The 22,272-nt window shown below is 37.6% G+C and overlaps 1 protein-coding gene across 1 annotated transcript in view; it reads left to right on the forward strand.

Annotated features, from left to right (window-relative positions):
- Positions 1-22,272, forward strand: part of CFTR (CF transmembrane conductance regulator) — an 86,284-nt gene that overhangs the window by 41,865 nt on the left and 22,147 nt on the right. The window contains exons 12-21 of the mRNA XM_079304917.1: positions 320-414; positions 2,959-3,045; positions 3,932-4,664; positions 5,758-5,886; positions 8,730-8,767; positions 9,755-10,008; positions 11,080-11,159; positions 15,341-15,491; positions 16,603-16,830; positions 18,887-18,987. Of these exons, the coding sequence (XP_079161043.1) occupies positions 320-414; positions 2,959-3,045; positions 3,932-4,664; positions 5,758-5,886; positions 8,730-8,767; positions 9,755-10,008; positions 11,080-11,159; positions 15,341-15,491; positions 16,603-16,830; positions 18,887-18,987 (1,896 nt within the window). The remainder of the gene's footprint in view (positions 1-319; positions 415-2,958; positions 3,046-3,931; positions 4,665-5,757; positions 5,887-8,729; positions 8,768-9,754; positions 10,009-11,079; positions 11,160-15,340; positions 15,492-16,602; positions 16,831-18,886; positions 18,988-22,272) is intronic.

Here is a 22,272-nt window from a genome sequence, read left to right on the forward strand (position 1 = left end):
CTAACTTCAGCAGCAAGTGTATTTATCATCACTTGACAGAACAGTTGAGCAGTTGATGTCTTGGACTGACATCATACATTCTTTGCTTTTATGGAGATTAACTATTCAGACAAATATTTGTTCTTGAGATCTTGTAGCCTGTGGTTGCTTTCTGATTACATAAACAAATGAAATAAATAAATCTCTGTGGGACTTTTTTTTTAACAACTGCTGTCCAACCTGTCTGTAGACAATCGTACACTATGCTTCCATCAAGTCTGTAGCTTGAGTTTCTTGGACATTGAAAATACTGATCCTTAAAAGAAAAATTTGTTAACAGGATATTTCCAAGTTCCCAGACAAAGACTATACACTGCTGGGTGAAGGTGGAATCATTCTGAGTGGAGGTCAACGGGCACGAATCTCACTGGCAAGGTGAGTATTTTGCTCTTCTACAATACGTGTACTGTTTCACATATGTGGAATGTATTATGACTAAGCATTTAAATACATGTGGACTATGTCCTGCTAAATAAATATCCTCCAGGTTTATCAGGAACTTGATTTTACTATCAGAAATCTGAGTTCTGTTATGCAATTTTGTTTATGATATACCTGCATATTAATTTGTTGAATTCAAAATGCTTGATATCAGAAAAATGCTATAGCTGAGCATAAGATTCCCTCTCTGATGCAAGATGTCTTTGGAAATTCAGACCTTTAAGTAGCTTTATATGTACTGAAGAAACCCATAGAAAGATATAAATAAATATTCCTGGATCTTTCCCTCCTATGACATTACTTCAAAATGGTTTATATACTGGTAAATGACATACTGCCTGTCTGCAGGTAAATAAATGGAGAAAAAAAATCAAACCAGCCATGTTCCAGAACATTTTATGCTAACACTTTGGGCTTCTCTCTTAATAAGGAAAAGGAAAGGTAGAAAGCAGTGACTAGTCAGCATGTATGAATAACTGCCTTGTCTGTTTGACCTTCCGATGTTAGTAAGTAATTCTGAAGGTCTGCAGAACAATAACGTAGGTGTTTGTCTTATAAATTAGCTGTGTGTTTCAGCAGAATCACTTAGCTATTGTCAGAAAGTCACTAATGACAGCTCTGATGTGTAAATGGCCCCATTTATTTGCCAAGTGCAAATTGTGCTGATTCCCATGCCCAGAAACTGTGTAGAAGTAAAATCACATTATAGTGATCCACACTGGCATGAAAGATGGGCATGTCTGTGTGAGGCTAAAGGATGTGATCATTAAAACAGAGAATCTTTCAGTGTGGGTTTATGAGACTGAAGAGGCATATGGATGGTTCTGGTTTATACAGTAAGAGGAAAGAGGAAGAGAAGATCAGGCAAAGCTTTCAAAGCATGTAACCTCAAAACTACAAAACCCACTTAGAGTTTAATTTAAAATGCAGCATTTACATGGACTATTTCCTAGATGCTGTGGATAATCATCTCTGTCACTTTTCAGATGGCTATATCCCGTTTCCTGGAGAAACAGAACTTATGTAATTATTGTCGGCTGTAGAAGAGTAATTTTTAAAACAATTACATGTCATAAAGACAGTGACTGTCTTTGGTTTTGTTCAGGCACCAATCCGAGCTCAGTGGGCTACAAGGTGTGCAGGTATTGAGGTGTGGGTTGCAGATGAAGCTCTGAAAAGTTAGGGGTGTAAATTTGGGATTAAAGCCCTGAGTTGTACCTAGGCAATAAACTGGTGTTAACCTGGATGTGATATTCTTTCATTCATTCATAATTCTATATATTATGGCTGCATAAACTTATATGGTGTAGTCTGTGCAAGGCCAAGAGAAATGAGAGTCTGTCATGGAAGTGCCATCAGCCAGCTGTCATGAGGAGCAGGTGGAGATTGTGTGAGTCTGTCTTTCTTACAGAGCACTGTCATTGCCTGCAGCTGCAACTGGGGAAAAGAAAGGACCAAGGGAAAAACACAGTGTCCTGACTTGAGTCAGCTTGCTGGCCTGGTACCCCAAAGCCAGTAGCAACACACAAATTGTAGCAATAAACCCCTGCAAACTTATTGCTGATTAATGCACTCAAAAGTGTGATTTTTTTTTGTGCTGTCAGCACCTCATAAGGTATGGTCAGTGAAATCCATTGTTAGAGGATTTTTCAATAAAATTTCTAGCTTTATTAACATAATGAGCTGATGTTGAGGGCTTTTTCTCTTGATGCTTAAATATTTTCACACTGATTGCCATACTTTAAAAAATGCAGAAATGCAGCTGTCTGGATTTCTTTACTAATTATTCTCTGATTGATATCGCATAATGATTTTCATTCTCACAGAGGGAGGCAGGGGATCTTTTTGGACTTCTATTAAAACTTTTTTTTTTTTTTTTTTAAACTATCTTAACCAGAGCTTTAGGTCTCAGTGAGCCATGTCCAGGTACATGCAGCTTAAGGTCCTTTTTGATGTCTTAAACTCAAAATATTGTACAGTCCTGTTGTGGATACTGTGGCAAGACCATGCCTCATTAATACACTTGTTTTTGCTCACCATCTTTAAAATTACCTTTGAAATTAAGGGCTGAGACCTAGGTCATTTCACATGTTGATTTGCATATATGCTATATTCCCTCAGGTATCAGTAGATATTACAGTAGACATTAAATTCCCATTGAAATGGTCATTGATGGGGACTGTCAGATTCAGGCCATAAAGAGATCTCTTTTATGCAGGGTAACCTGTATAAAAGACAGCTTTGTTTCATTGCACAGAAATTAATGCAAAACTGAGTTAGTTTGTAGTGTGACTGGCAACAAGAAAAGACTTTATTGCAAGATATCTTATGAGTTCATTTAATGTCAAACTCCAGCTCCATATTGATGATGTAGAAAGTCTGTCAATTAAAAGATTTGAGCCATTCTTCTTAAATTATATTCATTTAAATTTATAAGAGATGTGAAAGTTAATGTCATTTCCTCTTTTTTCTATTCAGGGCAGTGTACAAAGATGCTGATTTGTATCTCCTGGATTCTCCTTTTGGACACTTAGACATTTTTACAGAAAAAGAGATATTTGAAAGGTATTGTATGTTTTGATGCATTATATTTAAGAATCTCACCAAGTGATACAAAGTAAAATGAAGGAGTTTTAACAACAGTACAAAAATATTGAAGTGATCAAAATTATACCTGTTGGGATGTTCATTTCATTCATCATCATTCATCAGTTCATTCATCATTAGGGTTTCTAATAGTATTATGTGGTAGTATTATGAATATGTTTTGAGTATTTTATGTTAGTAGTAGGACAACGCACTATGTAGGAACATGCCTGGTGTGAGCATTAATTCTCCCTCTTCCATCTCAACATATTAAGCCTGCTCTAAGCTCATACTCTCAATGTGTGTGGCTTTGTATCTGACATGTCTTTTTAACAGAAAGGCTTTCACTTTAAAACAATAACCTGCTCAGTATATTATTTTACAAAAAGCTGTATTTTGACTGGTTTTTTAATCTGAGTGTTGAATCACCTGGAGCTGCCTGGCAAAGACTGCAGCAGGTTGGCCCAAGTCACAGAATTTTTCCTTGTCCTTTTGATGAGAACAGTAAAGACACAATGCCATCCATGAGCTTTTCAGCCACTGTAATTTCGAAGTTTTGAAATTGGAGTAAAGCTCTTAAGTCTCAGATCAGCAGACCTGAGTAACCCTAAGATGAAAACAAATACTTCATGATGAACTGTGCTTTCTGGATTGACCTGAAAATTATTAAATTTTACCTCTTTTTTGATCCCTGTGATAAAGTACTCACCCTTTACGTATCTCAGCTTAACCACCTCCTTTGTAGTTTGAGGGACACCCAAGTCTGGGTGCAGGGCAGGTGAAAAATTGAAAGTGAAAGGGATAAAATCATCATTTAATCATGAGAACGAAAAAGTCTAAATGTTCACACTTCCATCTTTTACAGCTGTGTGTGCAAGCTGATGGCGAATAAAACTAGGATCTTAGTTACTTCAAAACTGGAACACTTAAAGATTGCTGACAAAATATTAATCTTGCATGAAGGGAGCTGCTATTTCTATGGAACATTTTCTGAACTTCAGGGTCAAAGGCCAGACTTCAGCTCAGAGCTGATGGGATTTGATTCTTTTGATCAGTTCAGTGCAGAGAGAAGAAATTCAATCCTTACTGAGACTCTCCGACGATTTTCCATTGAAGGAGAAGGCACGGGATCACGCAATGAAATAAAGAAGCAATCTTTTAAACAAAAACCAGAATTTAACGACAAAAGGAAGAGCTCCATAATCATTAACCCCCTCAATACAAACAGGAAGTTCTCAGTGGTGCCGAAGAACGGGGTGCAGGTCAATGGGATAGACGATGGGCACGGCGACCCACCAGAGCGGAGGCTGTCGCTGGTGCCTGACCTGGAGCAGGGGGACGTGGCTCTGCTGAGGACTGGCATGCTCAAGGCTGACCACCTGCTGCAGGGGCGGAGGAGGCAGTCGGTGCTGAACCTGATGACCAGCACCCCCGCCAACTATGGCCCAAACTTCTCCAAAAAGGGAAGCACGACCTTTCGGAAAATGTCCATGGTGCCGCAGACTGCCCTGTCCTCCGAGATAGACATCTACACCCGGCGCGTGTCTCGAGACAGCGTCCTGGACATCACTGACGAGATCAGCGAGGAGGACTTGAAGGTGTGTGCTGGTTTGAGTTCCTCCTGGCTTTGGTCATGGTGATGGCTTAGTGTAATATACTCCTCATCTGTTTTTCCACTTGACTATTTCCTTCCATTTCTCTGTGGAATATGTTTTCTGCATACCTGTGAAAAATTTTAAACTCAAGTATCATCTTGAAATCATTGAAATCTTGTGAAATTTTGCCTCGTTTTTTGTTAATTTTTCACTGCTATCTGTAGGGAATTTCAATATGAAATTTACATATCCTGCACTTTACCTTTCAGATTACTTATGATAAAATAAAATTTGAAACCATAACTTGGAAAAACGTAGTTTTAAAGCATTTATGTAAAATTCACCTTTGAAACATACAGACTCATGGGAAAAAAAAAATACATTTGAAGTACTGGCACAGTTTTTAAAACTGGAATTTGATCAAATTTGATAAATTTGTCAGACTGCTTAGCTCCTGTGTCTGGATGCAGATAATGAATGGATAATGATTATACTCTGGTTTTACGGATATGCAGAAAAAAGCAGAGGGTTGAATTTTATACCAAAAACTGGACCAAAATTTCTTTTTTTCTTATAGTTTCAATTGGTCATGATGGACTACTTTAATTTTCAAAACTGACAGGCAATTTTCTCAGGATAGGAAAATTTTCTGGGGGCATTTCCTAGGTGTAAACAGATGTCCGAGGAAAATTTAAATTAATTATTTGCTGAAGCACTGCCCCTTATTCTTTTGTGCTCAACAGAAAAAAATAAAGCTTGAAGTGCTTACAAATTTACTCTAAAATCACAATAATAATTCTCCATTGAAAGAAAATAGCTATGGATTAATAGTTTTTGACTCTGTTAGTGCTGGACAAATCTCAGCTTCTCTGTTTGTTGTCTGAAAATTTGAAATAATCTCTAGATTGTATTTTTATAGCAAAGATGACTCAACCAGTCAGTACCTTCCTCTCTAGCCTTTTACAGCCAATTTAATGCTTCAGCTCAATTATTTGCAGTGAGTTAGCAGAAAGAATGGTGGCCTTCTTGTGTCAGAAATTCTCATACAGAGATATCATTGGCATTCTTACTACTATTTTACTGTTTTTTTTGACAGGAGTGCTTCAGTGATGATGCTGAAAGCATGGGTACTGTTACTACATGGAATACCTATTTCAGATACGTTACAATCCACAAAAACTTGATTTTTGTTCTGATTTTGTGTTTCACTGTCTTCTTAATTGAGGTAAGAAAATCCGTGCTTGGTGTCATGTTTCAGCAAATGATGTTTGTTCAAACTGTTCTTTATGAAAATGGATAAAGCATCAAGACATAAGTTCTTGTATGCATCACTTATTGACAACTGCTGCTAAATTAAATTGCAGTGGATTTTCTACTGCTTAGATAAGCACTTCTTACCCAAAGTTAGTGGTTAGTGCACAGCAGCAGAAGACCCATCTTCTTAAATTGTCCAGATTGTTTTCTGCTGTGTGGTACCATAAGTAAGATGCAAGTCTCTTGTTCACAGGTGAATAATCTTCCATTTTTCATTAAAGATTATCTTTGCAGAGCTTTAGGGAGTTAACAACAATAATTGCCGTAATTTTGTTTTTTATGAACACGTGCATAAATCCTGGAAAATTGCTTTGGAAAAATGAACTTTCCTCCTAGAGAAAGAATAGTGTTAAGGCAGAGTGCTGAAAGCCTGTGATGGCAGTTAAAGATGGAAGGGATGTGTCTGCAGTCTGCAGGGAAGATTTTTTTCCAAGGAAACACCAGAACAAGTACTGAAGAGTATCTGGCTGTTTGTGGACATTTGACTGTTTTTCATATATCAGAAATTGCCTGCTTTTTGTCCTGTCTCTCAATTTGGGAAAGTCTTTTAGTGTATAGAATCTCTTAATGTTCTCTTCTATAGTAAATATCCTAAATCAAGTGTTTTTCAAAGGGAAGAAACATGTTTCATAGTGGGAAATCAATGAGATTGTATTCGAATGTCAACTTAATAAAATATAGTGCTGATTTCTCCCAGTATTTTTCAACATGAACTGAATGAAGAGAAGAATCTATTAGGAATACAGGTCTAGTTTCTGGCTGATTGTCAGTAAAGGCTTTTAGCAATTCTGTAGTGAGATCCAAATTTCTAATATCATAACTGGAGAAAGATGTGACTGATGGTATTCTGAGTTTACACGAATATTGTATTGCAGGTGATTTAAGCTAGTTCTTTTGGACCAGGAGAAAATCCTGGAGCTTAGGTCTAGTTTAACATCCTAAATTTTTATACCAACTCCAGAAGCAAGACAGTATTTAGATGCATAGCTCTTCTTATTATGTAAGTTTTATCTTCATGGTAATGGAAAATGGCTATGTAAACAACAGCAAAGCTGAATGTGAGTTTTAGAGGCAAAGGAAATTTTAATTTTAAGGTATATAAAATTTATTCTGCATATTCAGCATGTATTTCTAATGCTGATAGCATATTTCTGCTCTTATTTTAGACTAAATCTTTAAAATAAAGTTCAAAAGCCTCATCTTCCAATTGAAAAAAAATCTTATGACAAAGAATGTTTCCATACAATTTAAACTTTCCAGTGTGACTATTGTTGAAATAAAAGCCTATTGGTGAATGAATGGGCTGGAAGACATCCAGCCACAGCCCAGTCTTGAACAAACCTCTGTGTGTGAGCTGAAATATCATGCCAAGTATTTATGTGTCCTGTGCTAACAGTTTGTACCCTTCCAACCTGGGACAATGAAGAGAGGCTAGGGATGAACATCCAAGTAAATTGAAGGTGGGGTTTTTACACCCTTCAGATCTGGGTGAGACTACTGTGGAAATTCCAGAGATGCTATTTTAGATTTCGAATGGATTGCTTTGTATTGCAGGTTTCAAGGTGAGTCCACACAGGTCACCATAAATAAATTGTACACATTTCCTAGGTTTTCAAGGTGTATATTGTGTATCTCACTTCAGCAGCTTTAAACTATATCTCATGGATGTAATGCTCAGAGACTGGGGCTGCTGAACTGCAAGGAGAGCAGTTTTGGAAGGAAACACAGAGAAAGGCTTTGTGAAACTATTCTGTGACAGTATTACCTACTATCATCTTTAAGACTGAAAAAACTCCTCTGTTGTGAGCAGTCAAGATGAGAACAGAATTGTGTTGGGAAATGTAAAAATATTATTGTGAAAGAAGCCTGACTCTTACTTAAATTCAAAACCGTCATGGTCAGTCTTGAGTTATTTAATATATGACATGCAAAAATTGGTGGCTCCCGAGGAGAAGACTTCAGTTATGTGTTGAGGTATTACCAAAATACATTTCTGTACCAGTAACATAAAAATATAAGGGAAGAAAATGTAAAAACTTCTTCAGCTCTTAAGAAAAATGATCACAGTCAGGAACAGAGCTAACTAATATCTGATAGACTAGATGAAGATCTCCAATATCTTGGTGGACAGACAGGAATATATTACAGGCTAAATTCTTGTTGAACATTAACCCATCTCACAATAAAAAGGGTTTAATTCTACATTTTAAAAATATTACAGTAGATTATGTAGAAAATTATGTAAAACTAACCAGCAAAGCAGTATCAGCCAAATGAAGATACCAAATATAGACATCAGCTAGCAAGAACACCAATGCAAAAATAATAATGTTAGAGGTTTGACATTCATATTTTAATAGATGCCTTTGAAGATACTGAGAGACTTACTCTACTAGGGTCATTAAAAATACTAGTCTTTAAAACTTAAAATCTGTTAAAGCACACAGTTATCAGTATAAAGGCATTATCAAGCCTTTGTTAATAGTATGGTAATAAAAATACAAGAATATTTAGGGACTTGAGAGCCTGATTGTAATACAAGTCTAAATGTAGCTTTCCTGGTGGGATGCACTAAATTGTTTCTGTGGCGAGAGAAGCAGATATTACAAGTTTTTTGCTTCAAGTAAGTTTGACTTCCACCCGTTTGTAATGCTCCCTCTAAAAGCAGGCATAAAGTCTATGAAAAAAAAGGTAAGAGAGAAAAATTGCATGAAGTGTTTAGACAAATTCTGATTCTGTTTTCTTTGGTCACAGGTAGCTGCTTCTCTTGGTGGAGTATGGTTTCTTCAAAAGTAAGTAGTGGTGATAATTTATGGAGAAACTGGGGTATCCCTTATATTACTTTTTTCCTGTAAATAATGAATAAATTCTGCCAGAATTCTATGTGGATAGTCACTATCTTATATCCAACAAAATGGTTCATTGATGATTGATCTAAATATCTTGTGTGGGTGGTATCTGGTACTTCTGTAAGGGGTTTATGCCTTGTTATTGAGTGGTTTATGCCTGTGAGTGGTTTATGCCTTGTTATTGAGTACACAACAGTGTATGCAAAATTTTCCTGGGTCAGCTCATTCTAGGGATGCATGGACTTGACTATCTTCAACATACCATAATTCAGAGCTGCTGGCCAAGGTTTAGTTAGGAACAGTTTAAGGGATTAGTTTCTGTAAGACCCCGTTTGTAAAATTTCCTCTGCTCATCTATAAAGAATTCCCAGAAGTTACAGGGTCAGCAGTTGAAGGTTAAAACATATTGAGCAGGGGAAAAGCCAGTGGCTTTTCCTGGGTTAATGCTTTTAATCCCTGTTTTTGTCCTGCAGCAATGAATCTGTGTGTTTGAGTATAGAAACATATGGTGACGTAGGTCTGAATGCAGGTGGGGTGATTTATGTTAATTTCCATCTACATTAAGTCACTAGGAGCTTTGATTTTTATAGCATACCTAAAGAATTGTATTTCCATAGTAATTCAGTTTTTCAAGACTTAAACTAATTTTTCTGTTTAAGAGAACTGGGTGTATTTTCCTGGATTATGTTAGGTTTGCCAGTTAATAAATAGGCAGTAGATTTGCAAGAGACTACCAGAGCAACTAATGATGTATATTTCATACATACATGACAATATTTTACAAAATTACTGGAAATAACTATAACTAACCATTAGTATAGTTTTGAAACAAATGGACACTGAAGTGTTGTTTGTTTTTTTTTTAGTAAATAAAAAAGAAAAAGCACACAATTTTCAGTAATGCATTTATTTTTAATTTCCATCACACAGGGCAGCTATGAAGGCAAATTCAACACAGTCAGAAAACAGCACCTCTGACAAACCTCCTGTGATTGTTACTGATACCAGCAGCTACTACATCATTTACATCTATGTGGGTGTGGCAGATACCCTGCTTGCCATGGGAGTCTTCAGAGGTTTGCCCCTTGTGCATACACTTATAACAGTGTCTAAAACTCTTCATCAAAAGATGGTGCATGCAGTTCTTCATGCACCTATGTCAGCCTTCAACTCTCTGAAAGCAGGTAACTGAGATGGTGATTGACTCATCTGTGCGTTTAATTTCAATTAAATTATTTTCATTTTGCTAAAGGACAGTGTTGCTTTCCATTTATGTTTTCAGTCAAGTGGAATGTTAGAAGTTTGCCACATAAGGTAATTTGTGAATCTTTAATGAAACTTGATTGCACTTAAGTGTGACATATTTCAGTTGTCAATTCTGATTCTGAAATACCACCCTGAAAGAAAGATATTTGGAGAAAGTCAACCATTAACTATTCTAGGCAATAAAAGTAGAATAACTTCTAAAGAAAAGACTTTGTCAAAAACCGCAGTAGAAAAGACACTGTCAGCTATGCCTTGAGTGACAAGGAATCAGATGTGGATGATAAATAGTGCTTTTTTAATGAATAGTCCTACTAAAATGGCATAAAACATCAGTTAACGTGAATAGGGGTGTATATATATTTAAATTTGAGAGTTGATGTAAAGCTCGTTATATAACTGGTGCAACGAGTTCCATCTCCCATTGGACATTAAATTCTTAATAAATTAAATACTAGATTATAGGAGACACAGCTGAATGATGATACAGCACTAGATTATAGGAGACACAGCTGAATGATGATACAGCAATGGGTTTCTCCTTCATTTTCCCCTTATGTTTCTAACTTTGTTGTTACATGATGTTTAATACAGTAATTCTACTCAGAAATTAAGAAACTGATTACAAATCCGTGCAAAAGTTGATGTGCAAATTACCTGTGTATCAGCAGGGCCTGCTGAATAAAAGGTACTGACTTATGCTTTCTGCCTCTGTTTCTGCCCCTTTTAGTGGCTTCTTTTTTAAATTACATTTTCCTGGCTTTTTTTTTTTTTTTCCCCCAAGATCTGAAACAGAAGCTGCGTAGCTGAATTCCTCCAGGGGGACAGAAACTGTAGCTCCACTAAACTGCACTGGAATTGCTTGTACTTGAAAAATCCTGTACTTATTATTTTGTATTCAGAAAATGTTGTACCTTTTGTTAAAGTAATAAATGTGGGATTTAGGGGTATTAAAATGTCTGACTTTTTTTTTTTTTTTCCTTAATCCATAGGTGGTATGCTTAACAGGTTCTCAAAAGATACAGCAGTACTGGATGACTTACTTCCACTTACAGTATTTGACTTCATTCAGGTTTGTAGAATAAAACTTGTAACTTGCTGTCTTATAGATATATGATATTTCAGCTGTATATCTTGCCAAGGAAATCATATGAATTTTTTTCAATCTATATATCTGTGTAGCTGCTTATGCTGTAGGTCAACTTTACTGCTTCATTTCTGAGTACTTGTCTCTATGTGTACTTACCTCCACTGTTTATGAAACCACTCTTAGTACTCAGGCTCAGAAATATTTTTGCCCCTTCAGACCCCTACAGGACAAGTATCCCTGCTGCTGCCCAGATTCAGCTGTAAGTCATAAAGGGCATTCCTTGGTTTCTTTCTGTTATCATGGGTCAAGTTTACTGATTTTTTAATCTTTCTTTGATTGCATTCAGTCACTTTGATAATTTCCCCTCCTTAAGCTCTTCTGTTTCCAGTTTTCTACAAACACACTTAGTTTACTTCTCGACTGATGAATATATTCTTGACTTTTCTGTTCCTTTATCTTCTATGGAAATGCCAGCTTTTCCTTAGATAGAACTGGTTTCCAGAACATTTTAAAAATAGGAGCAAATCTTCCCTGGTGCTCCTATTCCTCTCTACATTATTAAGGTTTGGCTTAATCAATCCAAACACTCTGCTGTGCAATTTGTCTCCATCTGTGAGTGTGCCTGCTTTACAGTCCCTACCTACACGATGATCTGATAAAGACAGAATTTCCCTATATCTTTGTGAGTAATTGATAACTTTTACTAATGACTTCAGAGGGGCCAGTGCAGCTTGATATGAAGAGGTTCAAGTACATTGCATCTTTACTTCGTGTCCTGCTGATGTCATGAGGACTTGCTGAATGAATAAACATGGATATCAGTACTCTCTAAATCTACAGTATTATCTTCAGGGGGAACAGGAGTCACTACTGTCTTTTCTCATATGACCATTTTTGTGTCAGATATTTTGGATTTACCATGGGGATGTTATTCCAGAAGCTTGTTAATTAGTCTGCCTCAACATTTTAAACTTTCTACAAGAAACTGACTAGTTTTTCCTGTTTTCAAGAATAGGGAAAATCCCAGCATTTGGCTTTTCTACCTGATACCTTTCAGAGGTTTAGCTATACCCTATTGTCCCACAGATTCATCTCTCTCCTCAGTCTCAACTGCAGAGGCTTCTAGACATGCATGATAAGATGCCCTGTCTTTCCAGGTTCTTCTGCTGAAGACCGTTGAACCTACCCATTGTCTTGAATAATTTAACAGTCATTCCTTCACAGTAAATTTCTTCTGGTCCTCCATAGATTCAGACTTCCATGGGCTCTGCTAATGAACAAAGACAGATGCCTCTGAAAGATACAGAGGAGTTATAGATAGGAATTTTCCTTCTGATGATTGTTGAAGAGTCACAGAATGTGGAAGGGATGTGTGGACCTAGGACCTGGACCTCCTCCAACCCCTCTGTTCAAAGCAGGTTCAGATAGGGGAGGTTGCTCAAGACCAAGCTGAGTTTTGGATTTCTCAAAGTTCTCTGAGTAATGTGGTCCCTTTTTTTATCTTCCCCATGCTAAAAGTGATTTTTCTTATGTTTAAAATGAATTTTGTGCATTTCAGCTTGTGCCATTACCTCTTATTTTCTCAGTGGGTGCCATTTAAAAGAATTTGGCTCAAGTACATATGATCCACAAGAAATACCTGCTAGTATTTATATGAACAGAATATATTTTCAATTATATAAATAATGACAAAGTACACATACATAAACATTTATAATTTATATAATAACATTAACAATTTATACTTATTATAAGTATAATAAATACCAGTAGAGATGAGGGATGAGATTCCCCCAAAGCCTTCTCTTAAGGCTAAAGCCAGTTCTGTCGACCAGTCTTTGTTTCTTGGAGCTGCTTCATATGAGATGCTGCTGATGCATACTGCTTGTCCCTAAGGTTTAATATAGTCTCACTCAAAAGTTCATAGGGAACTCACTGAACATTTATGCCTGGGATAGCAGCTGGTTTCCCCTAAATGATAAACTGCTGTTGGTTAATCAAACTGGCTGCTGCAGTCATTGCCACCCTGAACCCTTGCTGAGTTGCTTTATCTACTACCCCCTGCATTTTTCCAACAGGGAAACAGGGGAACATGTCTCATCATCTGGCCTCTGTCCCAGGGCTTAAGATCAGCATCTGGGGCACTGAACTGGGCTGCTTGAGCCCTCTGCTGCCATTCCTCTACTATATGCCAATACAACAGACTTGTGGTTTAGATTTTGTTTCTGCCTTTTTAGAGAAAATATCATCTTCTGTCTGACTTTAGGCTTACTTCAGAGTTTGTGAGATAACACAGATTTTCATATGCAACTTTTTAGTGAAATAACTATGGGACCAGCAGTTAGAACAACATGGCATCATGGCCTTTACAAAATTTGAGTAAATGACAGAAATGGGAATTATAACAGTCACTGAGTGACTGTAATCTCGAGTAATATGAGAACTCAACAACTTGGCTCAATATCACTTGAATAGCTCATTTGCTTCTTAACAGTTAGAGAGATATACAAGTGTTACTAATTTCTGCAGTTTGAAGTAATGAGTAAACACAAATCCATTCTTGCATTGCTGCAGACCAGTGCTAAACAGCCTGCACAAGCATAACCCACACATATTGCCATTCTTTTAAGGGAAATGAGGAAAATAGTGAAAGAGCTCATAGGATCATAAAATTGTTTGGGCTGGAGGGACATTAAAGATTGTCTAGTTCCAAGCCCCCTGCACAGGCAAGGACACTTTCCATTAGGCCAGGTTTCTCAGAGCCTCTTTCAGGCTGGCCTTAAACACTTCCAGGAGTGGGGCATCCACAACTTCTCTGGGCTACCTGTTCCAATGCCTCATCTCTCTCCTAGTATAGAATTTCTTCCTCATATCTAATCCAAACCTGCTCTATTTCAGTTCAAATCCATTCCTCCTTTAGCTAGTTCATCTGTAACATATTTTTTTTTCATAAAATGTGATGCTGCTATTGCATTGCTCAGATTTCTGATTTTAAAAAAATTGCTAGGAAGCTTAGAACGTGCTTACCTGCTCATGAAAGGCCTCTAACTTGGAATACTGGGAACTTAAATCCTTACTTGATTTTATGTGGATGTAGTAACAGAAGCATCCACTGCAGGTTTCTTTCTAAAGTGAAATTAGTTTTGCTTTCCATCTGTTTCTTTGTTGACTGGTCATTTGCAGTGATGTCTCAATGCAATGTTCATGATTTTGTCCAAATTGTCCATTTGCAGTTGGTTTGTGCTGGTAAGTTTGCAGCTTGAAGTAGTTGCTCAGTATTAAAAGTAATACCCTGATACAAAGCAGAACTTTGCTATTCTGTGTACACTGGTATACTTGATTTTCTTTAGATTTAGACATGAGACAGAAACAGTCTACCTGGTTAAGTCTCTTTTAGAGTAAAGATCAAGACCAGATTTAGCTAAATCTGTCTGGAGCTACTGAGGATGAGGTCTTAAAATGGTAGTAGTCTCTAGTAGGTTAAAATAGATTAACTCTGAAACAATTTTGCTCCTTCTGTCAATTGACACATTTAAACTCCTTTTTATTTCTCCTGAAACTGCTAATTTGCCATATCACAATTTCTCATACAATTTATTTGCTGTCTTCTGGTCATGATAAGCAGTAGTATTAGTTTCATATACGAGTTACAGTCCCTTGAGTAAGCAAAGATGTACAACTCCCACTTTTTCTGATCCTCAGCTTTGCCCAGAATCTGCAGGAGGCTGTCACTCAGCTCCTGACAGTCTTGCACACCTAGCCCAGACAAGACAGGGACAGCACTGGTGGGTTTGGTACTTGACTGCAGATGTTGCAAGTTCCATTCTTACAATTTTAAGTGGAGAGTGAGTGCCTAGCTGCTACTGTTTTTGTGTGGCTTCATATTTTAGAAGCCTCCAATATTGATTGTACTGCAGAAAACACTTCTTCCATCTATCAGAAAAGATGGCAGATTACTGCAACAGGTCTGGTTGTTGGATCTGATCCAAGTTATCCATTACTTTTTCATGGAGTTTTGTTCTCAGCTGCAAATCTTCTTAGGTTAGCACTTTATGTTTGTTGAAACAATACATAGTTGCCATAGGAAGGAGATTCATCACCAATCTCTAGTCTATAAAATGACAAGTTTACTATATCAATAGTATTTTTCTTTCATTCTACAGTTAATACTGATTGTGATTGGCGCTATAACAGTAGTCTCAATATTAGAACCCTACATCTTCCTGGCATCAGTGCCTGTGATAGCAGCCTTTATTCTGTTAAGGGCATACTTCCTCCACACTTCTCAGCAGCTGAAACAACTGGAATCTGAAGGTAGGAGCAGCAAAATTAGTGGACTTTTAAATCCACAAAAAATCAATTGAGAAGTGATTCACCCTTTCTCCTCTTTTTGCCTCTTCTTTTGCAAGATGACATTGTCTTTGGGAGCAGAGCACATATCCTTAAAGTCAGGGTTATTACTAATCCTGCCAATGCTGAATACTCTGCTGCCAAAGAGCAATTAAAAAGGCCTTTTAAAAGATGGGTTTATCACCACTGCAGCTGAAAACAAATAAAATCCTGCCATACAGTTTTTCTGAGAGTAAATGTAAACTTGAAAAATTGTGGTCAGACATGGTATGTACCTTTAGAGTTTGCTTCTTTGTAAGAAAAATTTTCAATGGCTATATCTTGATCACAAAGAGTTCATATTTCTGAATAAGGGATTTGATTAAATTTCCTTCCTCTCCCCCCACTACGAGACTAAAATATTCCAAATAAAATTGAAAACCTCATTCAGAAGTGTGAGATTGCAGACCATGCATGGTTGCCTGGCTTTGCAGCAAATTGGCAGATCCTAAGCAAATCAGTCCTGCATCTTAAACAGTGGTGGCCCTGTTCCCTTTTACATAAATGTAATTCTGGAGATCATCATACCTAAATTTAAATTTCTTTGATGTTCACAGGGATGCAGCACTGGCTCACCACTTTTTATGTAATGCAAGATGTACTTAAAATTACTATGTCAGTGCAGTTGAATCCAGAGCATTAAAGCACTCTGCTTATGCTAAGAAAGCTTCATATAGTGGAGTTATCAAAATTGCAGGAATTAATTTTGTCTGGGGAAGAGCAGCCTTTCTTTTGTGGCATCCTACAGAAGGCCAGGAGCTTCCCCAAGTAGATACGAGACCAGTAGTCGTGTGCTGACTATGAAGAATTATTGAGATCCCTTCCTGTCAATGCACTGAATGCAATTTCAACCTGTTCTTGCAAAGCCTGTGGCTGTAAATCCTTCGTTAGGATTGCTGCAGTCACGCAGTTTGGACAACAGATGTGAATTCCACACTGGCAGTAGCCATGCTGCTGTGAGGTGGGGGGTGTTTGCATGATATCAAAGGCATTTGCTCATGCATGCTCATGTTGCTCTAATTTAACCACTTTACAGCTCGGAGTCCCATTTTCACCCACCTTGTCACAAGCCTGAAGGGGCTGTGGACGCTGAGGGCTTTTGGGCGGCAGCCGTATTTTGAGACCTTGTTTCACAAAGCTCTGAACCTGCACACGGCAAACTGGTTCCTCTACCTGTCAACACTGCGCTGGTTCCAGATGAGGATAGAAATTATTTTTGTTGTCTTTTTTGTTGCTGTGGCATTTATCTCTATACTAACTACAGGTATGGTAATTTTACCCAAAAACTGAAATGGAGGTCAGCTGCTTCTTTTTCAACAGCTCAGCTTTAGAAAATTCAGAGAAATAAACTGTTGTGGAGTTTAGCACTGATTTAAATACGTCATAATAGTAAACACAATTTAATTAAAATAGAAATAACAGCATTATTACCTGCAGTCTAATATTGTAGAGGACTCGTTAAAGGGATTAATCAGAAAATAATAACTGAAGGGACAAAACTTTCATTTCCTTGATAGTAATTGCTGTAAAATGTATCTCATGAGTTTGAAACCACATTACTGTTCCGAGGAGATTGGATGTTGATCACAGCTGTATAGCTCAAAGGTTTTTAGTAAATAGAAGTTAATGTTCCTCTCACTTGCAAATGGCTAAGACATGGAAAATTTTAATAATCTTTTAAAGTCCACACCATTAGGAGAAATTGTTGTCCAGTTCTTTAATTCCCAACCCATTCACCCATTTTTCTATGTGAAGTTTTGCAAATTCTATTCAAAATCTCCTGAAAAATGACTCCACTCCAAGTAAACTCAGTATATGAATGAGAATCACACTGTATCTTACTTGTATTTGAAGTGGTGCCCATGACTTGCCAGGTGTAGCCAGGTCCAACAAGCAAAAATTAGGAGTATGATGTCCAAAAAATGTCAATAGCTCATTTCTGTGGAAAAATTCACCTGTAGTTTACTTCAAATACAGTTTTTTGTTCCCTATGCTTTTGTTATGTTTGGACATGGTTCTACCTCTCTGAGTCTTACACTGAACTTTGTGTGCAGGATCTGAATCCTGTTTCAGTACTATGGCCACTGATGAACAAGAGTTTGATGATTTTATGGAGGAGGTTTTTAAATCTAATGATTTCAAATTACTTTCAGCTTCACTTCAGTGTTGAAAAGGAATTTTATATGAGCTTGCAATTTATCAAATATTGTATAGTTTATGAAATGCTATCCTCTACTTCTTGTAGAAGGAGCTCTATCTCTCCTTACAAAAGGAGACAGCACACAAATACTTCTGTATGAAAATAGGCACTTACAGTGCTTTTGTTACTAAGGAGACTTCTAGTTGCCCTACCCTTCATGGGAAAAAATGTTCCCTGCTGTCCTTCTCATTTCTCACTCTGTGTCATTAGTAATTTGGAGTTTTTAGGAAAATAATTTCTTGAGTTAGTTGTCCTGGATGTTTTACTTGAGTAAAGTAGTAAGAAATGCTTTTAAAAAATAGTAAAATTTTTCATCTTGCCACCATTATAACCTTTACTGTTATAAATAATAGGTCCTTGGAGCAAAACTGAATTCATTTTCTTAATCTATCCGGTTTCATGAGCAATATTTTGCTTTTATTGCTTACTTTTATAATTACTTATATAACAAGATGTCTATAAGAAAAACAGTTGGAGGTTTATTGAAGAAAACTATATAAGGAATGGAGAAATCACAGAAAGGCATTTGGCTTAAATTCTCAATTCCACTTAACATGTAGTGAGGTTTAAAATAAACAATGTGGTAGATTAAATGCTTTTATTGTATTGTATGAAGTCATAAAGGAAAATCCCCTGGGAAATCCCATGCTTGTTACAGCCAACAATTAAAGCTAAAACATTTACATCTGAATCTTTGTGAAACACTAAGGAGAATGTCCTCTGTCAAAGAAAAGAAAATATAAGCCATTTTGAATTTTAAATTTTTAGCTGTCTGTGGTGCTTTGGTTAGACAAGAGCAATTTCCCAGATTCATGTATGTTGGAAAAAGGAAAGTCAGATCAAAATTGCAGAGACCTGATTCTGTTTACAGGTTCTGTACCAAGATTTATTTTTTCCTTCTGCCAAGCAAGATTAGGGGTTTTAATGAATTCAGTGCCAGAGCCAGGTGTTTAAATATGACTTAGCTCTTAGCCTTTTTTATGATTAACAAATCCATGTTTTTTCTATGAAATATAAGAGGAGAGAGTATGAATATGCATTTTAAGACATATATGATAATTTTCTGTTTTCTAATGACTTTTTATTTGCATAGAAATTGAATGTGTTTTTCTCTCCACAGGAGATGGACCAGGTACAGCTGGAATTATTCTTACTTTAGCTATGAACATCATGGGAACCTTGCAGTGGGCAGTAAACTCAAGCATAGATGTTGATAGTTTGGTAAGCAAAAAATGCACAGTGCTGCACTTTGTTTTGAGGAATTGCCTTATTTTGTTGATTATGGTTGTGCATTGAATTATCTTCAGAGTTGAATATTATGCAGATGTGTCAGAAAAGTTTCCCTCCTACCTTTGACAGCAAACTACTGAGTTTTTCCATGACCAGAAGTTTTTCTGGCCTGGAATAGGCAACAGCAAATACTTGCATTTAAGGATTCAGATTGCAGATACAGCAGTGATAGGAAAACCTCAGAAAGTCTTTGGGTTGATTATATTTATTGTATTTATACATGCATTATATCTTCCTTGGTCTACTTAACAGCTTTGCATAGCAGATCACAATGGATGTTTTTGAGTTCCTCTCACCTATTATCAGTAGTGACTTAAAAATCTGTCCTTGACTTCCCTGGCACTTTTTTCTGGTTTTATGTAAAATGCCCTCTGACATAAGACTTTGCAGTCATATGTAATTTTAAGAGGTAGGACTGGCTTTAAAACAGAGGATGTCACAAGGTTACCTTCTCATCACCTATTTGTTGAGATGTGTGAAGCTGACAGGAAACTCATAAAATAATATCTTAGTTCTTACACTTTTCATCACATATTAGCTTAAATGTATGAAAGTTTAAGTTTTGATTTTAAAATGTAATAGTTACTGATCTCTTTCCACTTCATTCATTCCAGGATTTATTTTAGACGGAATTTGTGTAACAAAATACCATGGTCTTATAAACCAAAAAACATTTCTGAGGAGAAAGATGTCCCATATCGTGTCTTACCTGCTCTGAACCCTAAATTAGCTTCTTGAGCCCACCGTTTCAGTATTGGAAATCAAAAAAATTTACAGCAGATTTCACAGTCCTCAAGTCCTGATTAATTGTGATTGATTGTCATATTGAAAATATATAACTGGGGCAGATGATGAAGCAGTATTTGTAAGTCTAACATTAATTTTTAAAAAATATCATTTTCAACTAGATTTATCCTGAGGGAAATCACGTAGAGCCTTGTTGTAATCCGACACCAGAGGTATAAGGAAGGTCTTACCTATTCCCTCCTGTCCCTATCCGATTGGCAGACAGCCAGAAATCTCCTCCCTGACCCTTTCCTAGAAAAAGCCAGGACCTGAGATGTGCTTCCTCTTTTGCCCTGCCACCACCATGCAATAAGGAAAGGCAAGGAGCCGCTCTTTTGAACCTGGTGCTTGTCTCACATGCTAGACCTAGCTCCTTCTTATGGATACAACAGGAAGAAGTTACAATTTGTAGCAGAGCCTCAGAACAAGGAATTAACTCCTTACAGCATCTAGAATCTTGTTTGCACATGTGGCCATGATAGTCAAGAGAGCTGATGGCCATTCAGCAGTGTTTCCTGCCCAACAAACATTTTATGCTAGCTCCTTCTTTGCTTTGTTATGAACAACCTGTCTTGAAGGGCAAGCATTTTGTAAAAGGGCTTCATTGCTGTAACTGCAAGACCTGCTGAACAGCAGTTATGTGACTAAAATGAAGCAAAACATGATGTTGGTAAATCACAGAATTGCCAGGGTACGGAGGGAGCTCTGGGGATCATCCAGCCCAACTCCCCTGCCGAGGCAGGGTCACCAGGGCAGGTGACACAGGAGCTCCCCACTGCTGGGGTTTGAATGTCTCCAGAGAGACTCTACAACCTCCCTGGGCAGCCTGTTCAGTGCTCTGTCATCCTCAGTGTGAAAAAGTTCTTCCTCACGTTGAGGTGAAATGTTTTGTGTTTTAGTTTATAGCCAGTGCTCCTCGTTCTGTCACTGGGAGAAGAGCCCGGCAGCATCCAAGTCACACCAGCCTTTGAGATATTTGTGTGCATTAATGTGACCCTGTCAGTGCTCTCCAGATAAACAGACCCAGCTGCTGCAGTCTCTCCTCACAAAGAGATGCTCCAGACCTCAAATGATCTTTGTGGCTTTCCACTGGACCCTCTCCAGTAGCTCTTTGTCTCTATTGTACTGATGAGCCCAGAACTGAGGGCCAGGTAGAGGGGCAGGATCACTTCCCTTGACCTGCTGCCCATATTCTTCCAGGTTACCACTGCCCCTCCTGGCCTCAAGGGCACACTGCCAGCTCATAGTCAATTTGTCAAGACCCCCAGGTCCTTCTCTGCAAAGCTGCTCCCCCAAAACCACAACAGCAGCAGCCATGTTAATTCACTGGGCTCTCATTCATAAACCTCATCCTCTGTAAGACAGAATGTGATCACTTTGAATATAAAAATGTGTATACAAATCGTGTGTGCATATCACACAGCTTAATACAAGCTGAAGGTGTTTCACAAGAGCAACAGGAAGTCTTACTGCAGGATTCAGAGGGTGCTGGACACAATAGTGCTTTAATAAGGAAGAACTTCCCCTTTTAAAAAGTACAGTCATGTTAAAATGTCACCTATTAGTAGCAACAAGAAAGTAACTCCCTTTCCCTTGGAAAGGGTGTCCCAAGTTGCTCTAAAATTTTCTGAGTACTTTGCTCTGTATTAAGACAAAGGACTGTGCTGGACCACTGGTTATGTTATGTGTTATATTACATTACTCATAGCCTTTTAAGGCCCATCAGGTTAAAGGTGGATCCTCTGAACATATTTTACCAGTGGATAACTGCCCACCCTCATAACATGAATTTTTAGGTATTCCCAGATGAGAAACTAATAGATATTGCTGGCAGGATGGTTTTCTTGACGTTCAAAAGCTATTCCTGTGCACAAGCAGATAAAAATAGCTTAATGATGTAAAGATAATAAATCTGCTTCACTGGGTGATACAGATGTATTAATTCCCATTCTGTAGTCTCTGCATTTAGCACTTCCCTCTGGAAAGTATTTTACAGTTATTTGGTTAAAGATGTTTTACAAAGGGTTGCCTTAGTAGTCTAGTTACACCCCGTTTTTCTCTCTAGAGGCAGTTTGAAGCTCCCCACAGAACCAGATTGACTAGAATTGACACATCTCCACCTGTCTCCAGTTACAGATATGCACACACCACTCTAGTTGACATCACTCTTGCCCTTCCTTCCTTAAGCAGCTGTGATATCTGTGTTTACAAGCCTGCAGACTAGAGTGCCTGAGTGAATAGCACATTTGTAGGCAGCAGTCTTTGGTTGTCATATAAGCTGGAGTTTTCTGCAAACAGTTGAAAGCCATGTCCAAAGGAGTAGCTGGCCAAATAGACTTTGGCAAATTTGAATTTATTCCACACGATCTCCTTCTTGATCTTTCCATGACAGTGGCACAGAGATTGAAGAAATCTGAGTTCTTAGGTTGG

Source organism: Erithacus rubecula, assembly GCF_903797595.1.
Source record: "Erithacus rubecula genome assembly, chromosome: 4".
Classification (NCBI taxonomy): Eukaryota; Metazoa; Chordata; class Aves; order Passeriformes; family Muscicapidae; genus Erithacus; species Erithacus rubecula.